Source organism: Charadrius vociferus, unplaced genomic scaffold, assembly GCF_000708025.1.
Source record: "Charadrius vociferus isolate BGI_N301 unplaced genomic scaffold, ASM70802v2 scaffold507, whole genome shotgun sequence".
Lineage (NCBI taxonomy): Eukaryota > Metazoa > Chordata > Aves > Charadriiformes > Charadriidae > Charadrius > Charadrius vociferus.
In genome coordinates this window covers 688,911-703,906 of record NW_009649235.1, presented here as the reverse complement: position 1 = coordinate 703,906, position 14,996 = coordinate 688,911, and the positions used below count along the sequence as shown (strand labels likewise).

Below are 14,996 nucleotides of genomic sequence, written 5' to 3'. Positions count from 1 at the left end.
GGACATTTCTTCTCCCATTTTCCTCGATATTCTTGAGCAAGACTGGAGTTCAGATGAGTGTCTGAAATCCTCTTGCAAGAATACCTCTCCCACTGCTACAGCCATCCTTCCCGTGTTTCACCTGCCTGTACCTCTCAAGACTGACTTTTCTTATATGCTGTTAAATCCATTGTTTCAGGTTACCTTTTAATCAGTTTTGCCAAGTAATAAAAGTGCACTACCAGGCCATCTGTTGCTTAGATACTGGCCTGGGCAGATGGCCTTCCTGGAAAGGTGCCAGCATCCCACCACAGAATCTGTTCATGGACAGAGAGGATTGGGAAGGTTTAATGACCCTTGCCCATGTGTTCTGTATCCCTGATCCTCAGAACAGTGTTCCTGTCTGAAGGGGAAAAACTAACAGAAATATTAGCATTTTGAGAAGTTATTCAAAATGGAGTTTGCAGTTTGATAAATACTCTGGAGAGAGCTCCTTACCCTAAGCTGGAATATAAAAATTCTCACTGGGTGGGCTTCCCACTAACAAACGCCTTTAGGGAATACAAAAGGCATTAGATTACTAAATTAAGTAGATGCCCACATGTATATGTATGTACACATATCTACACGTGTGGGTGCATACAGACTGTATGAGCGAATATATGTGTGTGTGTGTGTGTAATACAGTAAAAGAAAAACTATCAGACACATTTTAAATGAAATCTTATTTCAGTTCCATTGTATGCATGCTTCCAATGACCTCATAGGATTTGTGGGTTTATTACTTACCAGATAAGAAAAAAACCCAACAATTCTGTGTAAAGATTACAGTATCAAGTTGCTATAGCATTGACTGCCATTGATTTTTACCTCATGATGAATGTTTATTTTCCTGTGAATAAATAATATCAGAGCTTTATAGAGCGACCCTTATAGAAGAAAATCAAAATGAAAATACAGAAGTCTATTTGTGTAGTAAATTTCTAATACATCCAAACAGTCAAGATGAAGCAATTTAATTTTAGAAACAAGTTTGAAGTGCAGATAGCTGGTAAATACTTTGTTTAACCCAATCACGCATCAGAGCTATGTAAAAATAGCTAGAGAAATCTGGATTGAGATCATGGCTAACAACAAGAACTAAATGATATGCAAAGCCAGAAAGGGTAATTTGTGTAATAGAAGATAAGAAAAGAAAACTGATCCCAAAATATTATTTATTGGAAGTCTGGTATTAAGAACTGATAACTGGAAAAGGAAGGCATTTATTTATCAGTTGGCTTGTCTCCTCAAGAAAAAAAAAAAAGCAAACACAAAACTTATAAAATTTGCATGTGAACACTTTAAGATTATTCAGATATTCTTGAATATTTTTAGGTGCAGTATTTAAATTATTAATATAATTTGCATTATTTAATTCATTTTGTGCAGTATTTGCATAAATTAAATGCATAAAGTCTGTCTGAGAAATCTCTGGTAATCTCCCTCTGTGTTTGTTGGGGTTTGTTCAGGATGTTTGTTGTAGCAAATGGCTTGATGGAGAGAATCCATCAGCAGAGAGGAAAAAAGCCTCCCTTCCCCTTCCCTTTCCCCTTCCCCTTCCCCTTCCCCCTCCTTTTCCATGCACCAAACAGAATACAGCCAGCGCCCAGGGAGAGGCATGGATGCCACTGGTCCCAGTGCTTTGTCCCCAGCCCTGGCCCGGGTGGGGAGGATGGCATCCACTGTCCCTGGCCTGCCATGGGCTGGGCTGCAGATCATCCCTGAAAACTGAGGGAGCTGAGGTAATCAAAACACGAGCCTGAAAAAAAACCCTGCAATGCATTGTTCTGGAGGGTAATCTGCATGATCGAATCACACATTTATGGGGCCTACTGGCACATATATACTTTTTCTTTTTCTTTTTTTTTTTTTAATTTTGACTGTTTAAAGAATGAGCTACTCTGAGATGCCACCGTCAGGGCACAAGGGTGCTCTAATAAAGTGATCTAAGATGATTACAGCTGAGGCAGAGACCAGTAAGAAATTTCCCAAAGGTGCGATAAAAACGTTCTTCCCCCAAATATTTAAATCTGCTTGGAGAAAAGCACCAGGGAACCTGGTGGGAAAAATCCCCGTGGTGGTGGGCACTCAGATGTCCTCATCCATGACTAGGGGTTGTGAGCTCAGCTACCCCATGTGCTGCGGTGGCAGGTTCCCCAAACCCCATCACACAGCCAGGGCAGTGCGTGCCCTTGTCCCAGGATGGGACTTCCCAGGCGATGTTGGTCCTGCAGAAAGTTTCAGGGCGGGAGAGCACCAAAGTCTGAGGCTGGGGCTTGAACGCTGCCAACAGGAGGCAGGTGAGAGAGTCTGCGTGTGCCCCTTCTCATCTCTCCTGGGGCAGATGTTTTGCAGAGAGCCAGAGAAAGCACGAAAGGTGAATTTTAGCTACATTTTCCTCAGTGTTTTGGGGTTTTGAGGTTTTAAAAATTTTAGCAAATACAGTCCTGCTTTACATTATTTTGCTTCGATGTGCCCATTGGCTGCTATTCCATGTTCTAGCTGAAATAGTCACGTATTTAAACACTAGCTTCGCAGTTTGCTCAGCCTTGCATGCAGACAGCATGAGCAGAAATTAGTTGCCCTATATCCGACAGATTTCTGGTCAGAGCAGATTATCCTTCAAATCTAGGTCATTAACTTGTATTTGTCTGATGTAAAACAGACTAATGTGCCATTCCCACTGATAAACTTGCCAACCTCTGCTTTTGGCAGAGAGAGACTGGCAGAAGAGTTATCCAAGTGCAGTCAAGTCTCCAGACTTCACTGTCCTGAGAGGATTTAATATCCAGGCAGATGATGTCTATAGGACACTCGGATCACTGGGTCTGACTATTCTAAAGCATTACTTTCCTTTAAAACAAAGGGAAACCAAGACACTGCATCAGGAACAGATCTGCTGTTATTTAGGAGCTAGAACTCTATCATAACATTTATGATGCTGTGCAAAACAGCAGTTCATCCAGTTCTGCCTCCCCTAAAATTAAAATATTAATTATATTATATATAAAACATGAAACTGAATAAGAAATTTACATCAACTGTGTTTGCAAAATTGAGAGAAGGAAGCCTTACTTTAATAAAGAAAAAGGAAAATCTTTTTCTGGTAGCAAACCGATCACCCTTACTGACTGTATAATCTTTATGATGAAAGTTATCCTTGAAAAATTTAGATTCCACTTAAAGATGTTTCAAGCCAGGAAAATATTTTTGCTCTACAGCATGTTTAAATTATGTTACTCTTTCAGTTGGATAATGTTCAATTCCTACTTGAAGAGGGCAAAGTCACATTAACTACCATTTCATTATTGTATTAACAACAGTTCACTTGCTGTTCTTACAGAATAAGTAAGTAAATCACTCATGCTTCAGAGATTCTTCTGCTGTTTATTGGAGATAGGAGGTATTATTAACCACAGCTTTCTAAAAGAAACCTAAATCTGTCCACTGGAATCCCTTACTGAAGACAACTATGACCAATTTCTCTTCCGTTAATTAAAATGTCGGTGCTATTTATAATACAAGGTCTGTTTTACTTAGATTTTATAAGGCATGAGTGTCTAAATGATAGAAAAAACAAACCTCAGTGAGGAGGAAGATTGGTGTTAAGGAGGTAGAAAAGGGGTGAATGCCACTATCACACACAGAATGGTTGGTCCTGATGGAGCAGCATCACACAGTAGGATCGGTCAGAGGTTGCTTATGTTTTGGATGAGACACCTTGGTGAATATTTAGAAAAAACAATACTTAGGCCAAATTCTGGCATGTGTTTGATCTATACTTTGGGCAGGATTGAGGTGAGAAACTGACAATTTTACATAACCTTCTGCTCCTCTGAAGCCTCAATTAAAGAGGAGTGGGAATGGCATCTGGTGTAGTGAGCTGAGATCCAGGGCTCTTCGGGGTGTAACAAATCAGATAAGGAGAGGAGGGAGATAAAGACACTCATGAGTTAGAAGGAACTGAACTACTTTAAGGAAATATTAATAATAAAAGAAAAAGAAAATAATGAAATATATACAATTGATACAAAACCAGTATCAAGCTCCCAGGATGATGATCATGTCACCAGTAGGCACTGGGAAAGACACTGGGACTGAGACTGGACTCAGTGATGGACAGGAACTGGATTCCAGACCTGGATTCAGGAATATAGAGATTGGGATCAAAGGCAGATGAACAGACAGAGTCCTCCTCAGACACTGGCCATTGAAGAAAGAGAGCTGACCCTTTGATCCCTCAGCTTTTATACTGAGCATGAGGCAGATGGGATGGAATACCCTGTTGGTCAGTTTTGAGTCACCTGTCCTGTCTGCTCCTCCCCACAGGTGGGACCCCGCTATGCTTTCCAAAGGGACAAATAACCAATTTAGCTGCCTCGGGTGTTATAGCAATAAGTATAAGCAGGAGTACCTCTGCATACCATGCCTTTCCTTGGCATTAAATTACAGCTAATCAGGTCTTATCATTCTGAGAAAGAACAGTGTCTCCACAATACACTGTTAATTTCAGAGACTTTCAGAGAGTTCAGTTAGTTAGAAGAGACTTAGCTGCAAAGTAACATTACTGAACAGAAAATTAGTTCTGTTTTACCTCAAACCAGGACACTATATAAAAGTCATGTCTTTCAGCATCAGCAGAATTTAGGCTCAAGGCAGAACCATGTGAAGAGAAAAAAAATTGCACTCAAAGTACTAAAAACTAGTGGAAACACAAGACATTTTCAACATTATTTCCAGCTTCCAGCATGTTATCAGGAGGTGGAAGACCTGAATTCCCATAGGACATGCCATATTTGGTGAGAAGGAATGGCCTCTGTTCCAGGATCATTTTCTTGAGAAGTGGTCTGGCATGGATATTGAGACAAAGTGTGTCTAAAAGCTCCAAGACAAACCTAGAAGGGCTTTTCTGTCTTCTGAGAACAATCAACCAAGGGCTTAATTCTGCACGAACTATGTTGCACTTTCAGTAGCTGCACATGGACCTATGAATCTGTACCATTGTGCTATTTTCATCCTCTGAAAAGTGATTTACACTGGTAAATGAAAGATAACTTCTTTTTAAAAGATAAGTTCATCCTTTCTCCCTCATAGTGTCATTCTGTTTTATCCTATTTTCTGCCTTGAAAAAAAAAAAGTAAATATATAAAAAAAACCCATAACCTACTCCTTTTCCTTCCATTTATTAACATTGACCTCTATTCTGCTCTTGTAAGACCTTACCTGGAATATTGTGTCCAGCTCTGGAGCCCTCAACATAAGAAGGACGTGGACCTGTTGGAGTGGGTCCAGAGGAGGGCCACAAAGATGATCAGAGGGCTGGAGAACCTCTTCTGTGAAGACAGACATAGAGTTGGGGTTGTTCAGCCTGGAGAAGAGAAGGCTCCGGGGAGACCTTATAGCAGCTTTCCAGTATCTGAAGGGCACCTACAAGAAAGCTGTAGAGGGACTTTTTACAAGGGCATATTGTCATAGGACGAGGGGGAATGGCTTCAAACTGAAAGAGAGTAGATTTAGAATAGATATTAGGGAGAAATTTTTCACTCTGAGGGTAGTAAGACACTGGAACAGGTTCCCAGAGAAGTTGTAGATGCCCCATCCCTGGAAGTGTCCACGGCCAGGTTGGATGGGCCTCTGAGCACCCTGGTCTAGGGGAACGTGTCCCTGCCTATGGCAGGGGGATTGGAACTAGCTGAGCATTTAGAAATCCTTCTGGAAAGTCTGGGTTAGATTTGTCCGCTTTGAGTAGCCTGTTTCATCTGCGTACCTTCCTTTGGGAACCTTTGTCCCAGCTCATTGATAAATCTCTTCCTTTTTACTGGTTCTTGCACAGATTCTTGGGGATCCCCTCCAGTGAATCCCTTGGTTATGAAATAGATCTTTTACTCCTAAACTCCATTACTGCCTTTTAAACACTTAATCTATGAAAGGACCTTCCCTCTCATGTCCCAACAATTTAGCTTTGTAAGAGCCTTCTGTGGGGAACCAAAGAGGATTTGAAAGTCCAAGCATGCTTCTCAGCTGAACCCCCTTCATCCACGTACTCAATGACTCCTGAGAGCTGACATCATGTGAACACAACTGTCTTTGCAAAAGCACACTGTGAATTATGTAAAGTAGTGAGAGATGGGAGGTGTCTCAAATTCATAAAGATGATTTAGGAATGAAGTCTCCAAAGCTATTTTGGTGTCTAATTCCTATTGCTTCCATTTTGCATTCAAGTCTGAATTTACTGTGGTTTTCTAACTTTGTGCTTATGAATGCCAAAAGGAAAATTTCCCTGATGTTCTCTACCCTATACCTAAAATTAATCTCCTATGTCCTTGAAATTTAATTAAACCAGATAGTATTTTAAATCATTTGCCCACCATATGTTGGAAAAAGAGTAACAAAATTAAATGAATAAATCACATCAGAGAGTAAATTAAATACACTGTTTGAAGCCAGCCGCTCTCATTTTCCTCATTGTTAAACTGAGGCAATTATGACAATAAGTATTTAAAAATGGTCAGGACAAAGCACTTCAGAATACATTGTACAGAAAGCTGGGCATGCAAGGCGGTGAATGGACAAGGTTTTCTAAGGTGTTTTTCCTGTTCGTGATTGCTTTGGTGTGAATTTGGTAGTATGAATCATGTTATACATCTGATGGAGTAGCAATAAAAGCTTTACGAAGACGGAAGACGAAGAAAGAAAACCATGTCAGAAACATACCCCCTCTGATTTACATGTTGCCTACTGTAAAACTAAGTCAAGAGAATTTAATTTTATTACTTTGTAAAGCACACAAAATGATTAAATTCATAAAGGGAAATTAAATATTGAGAAAAAATGTATTTCTTGTTTGATGAAAATTGTTTACAGCCAACACTTAAGCACGTTCAGTATGACACCATAAGATAATACACATAAACCTATGCTGTTGAAAAAGCATTTGTAGAAAGGATTTGCTTGAATCTCAGGAAATGTAATTAGTTTTCAGAGGATAATTCTTCTAAAATACTCAGGAGTGTGAACATCTGAGAGTAAACCAGCAAAAGAACACTTTCATCTTACTATTATTTCTTTCCTCTTTGTCATCCTAGCTTGTGATCCTTTTCCCCATGACTTATCAAGGACAGATTTGAGTTATGACTACCTATTAGGCAAGACTAACTTCACATCCCTTTAGAAGGATAAAGTTAATGACTTCAATGGCAGTGGATTCTGCCACTCTAGTTGATGTCCAGTGGCTTCCAGCTGCTGGTTTTAGTTTTAAAATCGATAAAAACATAAATAGCCTGGGATTTAAGCAACTGAGATTATGTCTGGTTTAAAATGAATGTGAGTTTTTTGTGTAATCTGATTAAAAGAATGATAGAAATGTTTGGACAGTCATTTGCACTATTTAACCAGTGACTATGCTAGTGAACAGCATAGGCTGAAGACAGTCTTTGGATGAGTCTCCATGGTAGGGTAGGTCAGACGATGTGAACTGAATATGACCGTGAGAATGAAGAGTGACTCTACAACCACATCAGAGGGTTCCCTAGGTAGGATGCCTAGTAATTCACCAAGCCTCTAGGTTAAAGGAAGATATATCCACGATGTTAAGGGAAGGCGCTTGAGGTCAGTTCTTTATCTCACATATTGAAGCATGAAAAAAAAAAAAAAGGATTCTCTTTGTTAAAGGATCTAAATTTGATTTTCTTTCTCTGTGGCTATTCCCCAAAATCCTTTATATGTAACAATGTTGAAAGTTCATCTGAAATGTCAAATTGTAGCTTTGCCATAAGATTATGGTGTTTTAGACACTTTTTAACTACATCTGTACTGCTAAGGTAAATCACATCCAGGATTTTATTGTTCCTGAGGCCATCTATTACCACATGGCTCATGCCTACAGTGCCTAGTGTTAGTCCCTGGTGGAACAGGTTCGTCTCAGAGGAACCTTGTTGACATGGTCCGCGCCAAAGTGAGCTAACCCACAAGCAGCGTGGACAATGAATTTCCAGTACTTGGGTTGACCCCCAGGTCCCTTCAGCAGCAGGGAGGAAACCTTCTGTCCCTTCTGAGTCATTTTGGGTGGAAACAGTTTAAGGGCTCAGGGGACCAAAAGAACACACACCCTGCTGCAGTCTCATGGGAAAATTATCCTCCTAGCACAGATATATGGGTCTCGAGCTCTGCAGGGTTTTGTTGTTAATTTTCAATACTATTGGCCAATTCCATCAAAGAGGGCAGAGACCTCAGCACCTCGAGGTCTTTCGGGTGATGTCTGATAGGGTGGGAAAGTTCTGATTGGGTCAGGCCGTGCCTGTGAGATTGCAGATGCTGGCAGTGCTCAGAGGGTAGGCAGAAGCCAGACTGCAAAGTCCCTTTGGGGGTTCCTGGGGGATTTTACCACTGAAAATGATGTGGTGACATGGAGCTGCAGCACCTCCAGGGCTAGAGGTGATGCTGTAAGGACTGTGGCTTTGCTTACTTCCACTGGCACTTAGATGATCACAACCACTACAGCTTAGGTGACTCTAGTGCTAAGTTTTTGTTAGAGTGTAACATCAAACATAGAAACAAGTGGCAGAGTAGAAACACTGTGCCATTCTCTCAATTAACTATTTAGTCTTTGAAAAAGCTTTTTCTGATAAAGTTTAAAAAAAGCTACATAAACACACACTTCTTTACAACCAGCAAACAGCTCCACGTTGGGAGAAGAGGTAACAAACTAAACCAGAGATTTATCAGGGACAAGGAGATTCAAATCTGCCCAAACAGAGAAGGAAACGGAGCACATGCTCCTCATACCCCAGGTGAATGCTGTACCTCTTGTATCCAGGGTAAATCAGCATCTACTGCAGTCCTAAATAAAAAAAAAAAAACAACAACAACAAAAAAAAAAAAACACAAAAAAACTAGCATGGGAGCTGGGCACACTTCCCTCTGGGTTTTGTGAGAAAAAAGTGTCGCAGACAACTGTCTGTGGGGGGAAAAACAGGGCTCGAAATCCCATCAGGAAATGAGTGGCTCCTTACTGCTGAAGCTTAGGTGCTGAAGACCTGAAAGAATGTGATTTAAACATACCTGTCCCTAATATCAGATGGCTTCGAGGTCAAGTTACACCAATGCAAGCACAAAAGCAGGGCTGTGACTTGAGGACTAATTGCTCAGCCCCACACAACAAAGCTGTGACCCAGCAGGGCACAGTGGAAGGTGGGACTCTCCAAGTCCTCCACTGAGCTCAGTACATTTTCTTTCCTCCTGTAGGTCCCTCACGAGTAACAGAAATTAAATTTTTTAAAAATGAATGAAGTACATATGGCAACACAGCTGCTGAAAATCTGTTACCCTTTTTAATCACTTCTCATGTCCTGGACATGCATTTTATCCTTCAAACTCAGTAAAAGGGAAAGTACCGTGGGGAAGGCAGCTCCCTGTATTATTGGGGGACTTTGTGGTATTATTAAGTCATGCAAGAGAAGGTGTGCCTATAAGACTATCCAGAACTTAGGTCTCAGTGGATTCATCTTTAAAATAATTTATGTATTTATAATCACTAGGACAAGCAGAATTTCAGAGTTTTCACAGAGGGACTGAAGATTGTAAAAAAAAAAAAATAAAAAAGGAGAGGCCATGTTTCTTTTTCTTAAAGATGGTGAGCTTTTGAAATGAAAGGGATTTTAACCCTCGGTAAGTGCTCAAACAGCTTTGCAATACCATGATTTTCCACCTGCTCACAGGTACACTGTAGAATAGTCCTCAGGCTGAAGTGACAGGGGCTCCAAAGCACTGTTTACTGCCTATCGTCCTTCCATAAACACTTAATGTCATAATCAGTCAGAGTCACTATTTCTCATTTGGTAGCCTTGGATCACACTACTGGTTATTCACATTTGCGTGTCAGCTCCAAGGTAAGGAGAGCAAGTATGGTGATATATTCAATTCCAGTGCTGGAGCTGGGGAGAAAGAAAAATGCAATTATTGAAAGAGGTGCTTCTGTGAAGCAGCAGTGATTTACATCCTGAATAGGTGTAAATTATCCTCCCTCCCCACCCCCAAGTTCAGCAAATGTACTCCTTATTCAATATCTTGCTGCTATGATGTTTTTTCTTGCGGTCTCTCATTCTCTGTTAAGATCAGAAGGCTGCGGTTTAGTGAGAGATATGAGGGAGTATTCCCTGTCAGGGAGTGGGCTCCTTGTGAGCCCAAGAAGAGGTCATTTTAAGTCAACAATGAAGTATTTGTCGGTCGAAGAGAAGATCTTTAACTAGGGCAAGCTGCTGGACCTACAATTCATCCCTGCTGGAATGAAAAAGGATAGAGTTACTTGTTTGCTGGTTTTGAATCCTTCATGGAGGGCTGCCAGTAACTGTTAACTTGTGTATTATCGTGCTATCAGACAGGAAAAATGGTAGTGAGAATTTACCAGCACAGTCACAAACCTTTCATCACACAGCTGTCATGGTGATAAAGTTCAGTGGTAGTTACTCACCTCTCCAAAAACAAATATTACCCACTCAGACAAGAGAGAGAATGGATTTCTGCAAGAGGGTGCTACATTAGCTCACACTATTGCACCTAACTCCCAGTTACCCCTAAATCCAAGTGATCAGTGCACTTTGAAGTATTGATTGTCAGGGTGTGCAAGGAGGGACCATGATCTATCCTTGTTTTGTAGATCAGAGACAGAGGTGCAAGGCTGCGGTTAGATTGAGCCGTGGATACACATTGCCATGAGCCTGGGCCCCTGGATCTCTGGGTCATTCAGTTCAACCTGGCCGGAGCAGACTCTCTGCTACCAACATGACCATGTTTCCCTCTCACAACAAGCCCAAGGAGAGCAAGGAGAAACCTGTGGAGTCAGGTCTCTTCCCTACGGGGTCAGGATACAGCCTGCTGCTCAGGGCAACTGATTTAAGCATAGCTAGAGAAATTAAAGCTCTGATACACAAACACTGGCAGTCACCTAATTTCCTTGTATTTTTATGTGAGTTTTAATTGCTTGCTTGTCTTTGAAACCTGCACTTTGTGTCGTAGCTTAACCAGCTAATTTGCTCAGGTGCTTTGGAGGGGTGCACATCAACTACTCAAGTATGTGGTATGCTTGATAGACAGATGATTATGTCTCTTATTTGTCTTCTTTATCCCCCAGGAAGATGAAGTTGCTCGTGACAGTCGATTCAATTTCAGTGGCTATGGCATGGGTCACTGTCTCCAAGTCAAAGATGGCACAGCGGTCAAGGCTGCTCCACCCAACCCACCTCCGGCACCACCAAAGGATTCAGATTCCATCAAAAAGAAGTTTGTTGACCGTGCAAAAAGGATTGATACAATATCCCGTGCTGCATTTCCCCTCGCCTTCCTCATTTTCAACATCTTTTACTGGATTACATACAAAATTATACGGCATGAGGACATTCACAAGAAATAGGCAACTCTGGTTTGCTGAGACTTCTTAGCCAAAGTGATCCACATGTAAATAAACAGTGAAATGTCTTTCTGTCATTTGGACTAAGGTTTTCTTCCCCCCCGCAAGAACACTGAAGAAAAAAATGAACAAAGAGGAAATGAAGTATAGAAGGAAAAGTGATTGCATGAAAAAATATGCCATGAGACTAGTTAATAAAGATTCCCCCTATGTACTCTCAGTGTTGTTCTTCCAGATTCAGCATTGATCAAACATCTGTAAATGGGGCCAAATTTTACCCAACTTTATCACCAAGATATTATCTTTCAGAACAAAAGAAAATCGGAAAACAAACAATTCTCCTAAAACATCTACCAAGAGACTGTGATGGCTACAGTACAGTGAGTTATAAGAGGACCAAACTTTTTCAGGATAATGTTGCCTTTCTATTTGAAACAAGTCTACTGAGCTACATTCCATGACCATGTCTGTAGTTAGTGGTTTCACCAAGGAGTCCTTTTGTGGGTTGTAAATTGTTTCTACTGACAGGGGAGAGGAAAAAAAAAAAAAGGAAAAAAAAAAGATTTATACTTTACTATCCTTGTGGGTGTGCATTTTAATATTATCTTGCTTTACTAGAATTGTAATTTTGGGGTTGAACTTGTGTGTCGTGTGATTTATTTGATAGTTGACACTCCAAAACCAGTGAAACTGCCCGGTTTATTTTTGTTGGAAGACAGTGCACTTACTTACTTCATTTTCTTTCTGCTAATTTTACATGCAACTTGAGGTGCCAAACTGTATTTTACCTATTGTGCTACCCTGTACCACACTACTTAGTAAGAACTTGTTTCCTCAAAGGTGTAGCTCAGTTTAGCATTGAGTTTCTATTACTGCTCTCATTGTAGCTGCAATCAATAGCTCTATAGGTAAACACAACTTGTTTACAGACCTCTAATTTATATCTTTACTCAAAGTGGCTATCATTTTAAATATCATTAATTAACCTAAGAATTTTAAAACTGTACTGTGATTTTCAGAACCTGTTACCTTTTGGTGCCAGATCTGCGTTATTCAAATCCTTGCTACATGTTTTAAAGTAGAAAACTCAAAAAAAAAAAAAGATGGTATTTTTGCTTACACAGAAGAAGACAACCTGTAACATAAGATGAATCAAACATTAAAATTTTACACTTGCTGTAAAAGGGTTTATTAAAAAAAAAGGCATTTGTTCAATTTCAATAAAGTTAAATGTGGTACTGACATTTCTTCACTCTTTTCTTCAGTTGCAGCAGCAGGGCTCTTCGTGCCAGGGCCCAGCTCTTCCACCACTCAATCAGCAGAAAAAGGTTGAAAAGCAACCTTCTGCTGACCTGGATTAGCACGCCGAATTGTGCTACCTGTCCTGCAGCAAAGGGGCTGTTGCAGCCACTGGAAGTATGTCAAGGACTGTGTCAGAGATGTGGCTAGGATATGTGTGGAGCATTTGCAGAACATCTGCATCTGCAGAGCCAGGCCTGAGGGAGGAGGCACGCTGCTCCCTGCTCCCCGCTCACGGCATCTGTGCATGGCGAGAAGCGCTCCTCAGCTTCACACGTGCTGTGCCCGACTTGAGGGTATCCTAAACTTTCTCCTGACTTTCTTACAGCTTCTCCACTTTGGTGAGCTGAAGGACATGTTGAGATTGCTTAGCAGATTGCTACATTGCCTCATGTAGGTATCGTAACAACTGATAATTTTAAAATGAAATTAAACTGCATCCAGTTCATTGCCCTTCCCTTGAGAGGCCAAAATCCACACCTTGTAGCTGCACAGCATAGACAATTTTTCCTCCTCCCCTGGTGAGATGTGGTAGAGACATACATTTCCCATTCTCCACTTTGACTCCTGGACCAGCTTCTGCTGAGAGGTTGTGGATACATGTACCGTAGCCTGGCCAAGCCTGGATTTGCATGTGTGTGTCCATACTCATGTCTGTGTCTGTGTTCATGCCCCTGTCCCTCCCCACATGGCTGCCTGTAACTATGAGGCTTTGTTCCTCTCCCAGGACCAGGGAGGTCATCTAGAGATCTTGACAAGTGTGATTCCCAAACAGTTACATAAATTAATGGTAAAAATCCAGTTGTGCATTTTATCTCCTCATCTCTGTAGACTCTCCTGTCACTTACACCTGTGACAGAAGTGGCAACAGTCATCTTCATCTCCTTGAGACTGTGTATCCAAATGTGACTGACAGTTCCAAAAGGGGGAACCAGAAGTTAAAGCGAGAACTCAAGACAAATGTCCGAACTATTTTGCTTTGCAAAATGAGCTTTTGACTCAAATGTAGCTATCATAACGTAGCTTTCATAATACTTGCAATTTTTATAGTGTAAGATTTGCTTTTATTCCTTTTTACAGTGGAACCATGTTTGATTAATGGATAATGTAGTTGAGGGTAACCTCAGTGCAATGCTAGCCCCATGAGCTCCGGCAGGGTGAGGACACCCAGCAGTAAGCTGTATTTGCGTGGGAAATTAGGAGCCTTCATTGGTACACGAACATTCAGAGCTCACTTTTACCGACCCCTCATTCCAGAAACTCTGCTTTAGATGAAGGTGTAATGCCAGGATTAATGTTAATCCTCAGAGCACAGATGTGTTGCTAATGAGTGTCAGAGCCTATTGCTTTTACCTCCCTCATACGACCACAGGCTACTGCCATAGGAATGCAAAACTATTCTCAGCTGATGGATGTTTGTATATCCCTTTCTGAGTTGAAGCTGGTCTGCCTCCAGCATCCACACCACAAACTCACCTGCACACTTTGCAGTGCTTGGCTATTAGCATTGACTAAACAGTTTGCTAAAAGATATTCTGCTGATCAGATTTGCGGTATGCTGGCGGCATCCATGGGAAGATTGCTCCACTGTTGCCTTGTATATAAACTTAGGTCCAGTCATGGGAGTAATCTGTGCACAAAATCCTTACAGGTCTCTCTCTTTTTGAAGACAGAGAGAATTTATAGTTACATGGCAATTAGTTGATAATCTTGAAATTATCTGGCTAAATTTTGGACATAAAGATGCACATAAATAGAAAAAGGTCACCAAGCATGGCAATTAGTAATGGCCACATGATACAGAAGAGTTATTGGCTAGTCAGTGTCCTGTGGACCGTTTCAAACAGAGATAGTTTGATACCAGAAGGGTATCAAAGAACATTTCCTCAGAGAACATAGCTGGCACCAGGAGGTTGTATACTGGTTGAGAAACTGCCTGGAGATAAGAAGTCAAATAACAAAGGTGACAGGACTAACAAAAGGATGTGACATTCCTAAACAAATGCTCAGTAAGGTTATCAGAGAAACAAGACTCAAATACTGGCTACCTCTTACTCAGAGAAGTAGCAGAATTAAATAGTGAAGCAGTTTCATTTCAAGACACTATTGCAGAAGGAAAAAGAATGGCTTAGAAAATGAGACCCAGACAAATAGCCTTCATGAAACAGGAGACACAGCAGGATGGAAAGAGACCCAGGATTAATTCTGAAGAGCTTCTAGATGTATTGGAAAACCTGCAGGTTACAATTCTAGCTGGTAAGATAAAATGAAG

At 40.9% G+C, this 14,996-nt stretch overlaps 1 protein-coding gene across 2 annotated transcripts in view; it reads left to right on the top strand.

The window, feature by feature from the left end:
• The window catches only part of GLRA2 (glycine receptor, alpha 2), a 130,733-nt gene extending 119,305 nt beyond the window's left edge, over nt 1-11,428 (top strand). For both annotated transcript variants that reach the window (XM_009889039.1, XM_009889040.1), the window contains exon 9: nt 11,150-11,428. In XM_009889039.1, coding sequence (XP_009887341.1) covers nt 11,150-11,428 — 279 coding nt within the window. The remainder of the gene's footprint in view (nt 1-11,149) is intronic.
• Nucleotides 11,429-14,996: the final 3,568 nt, after the last annotated feature.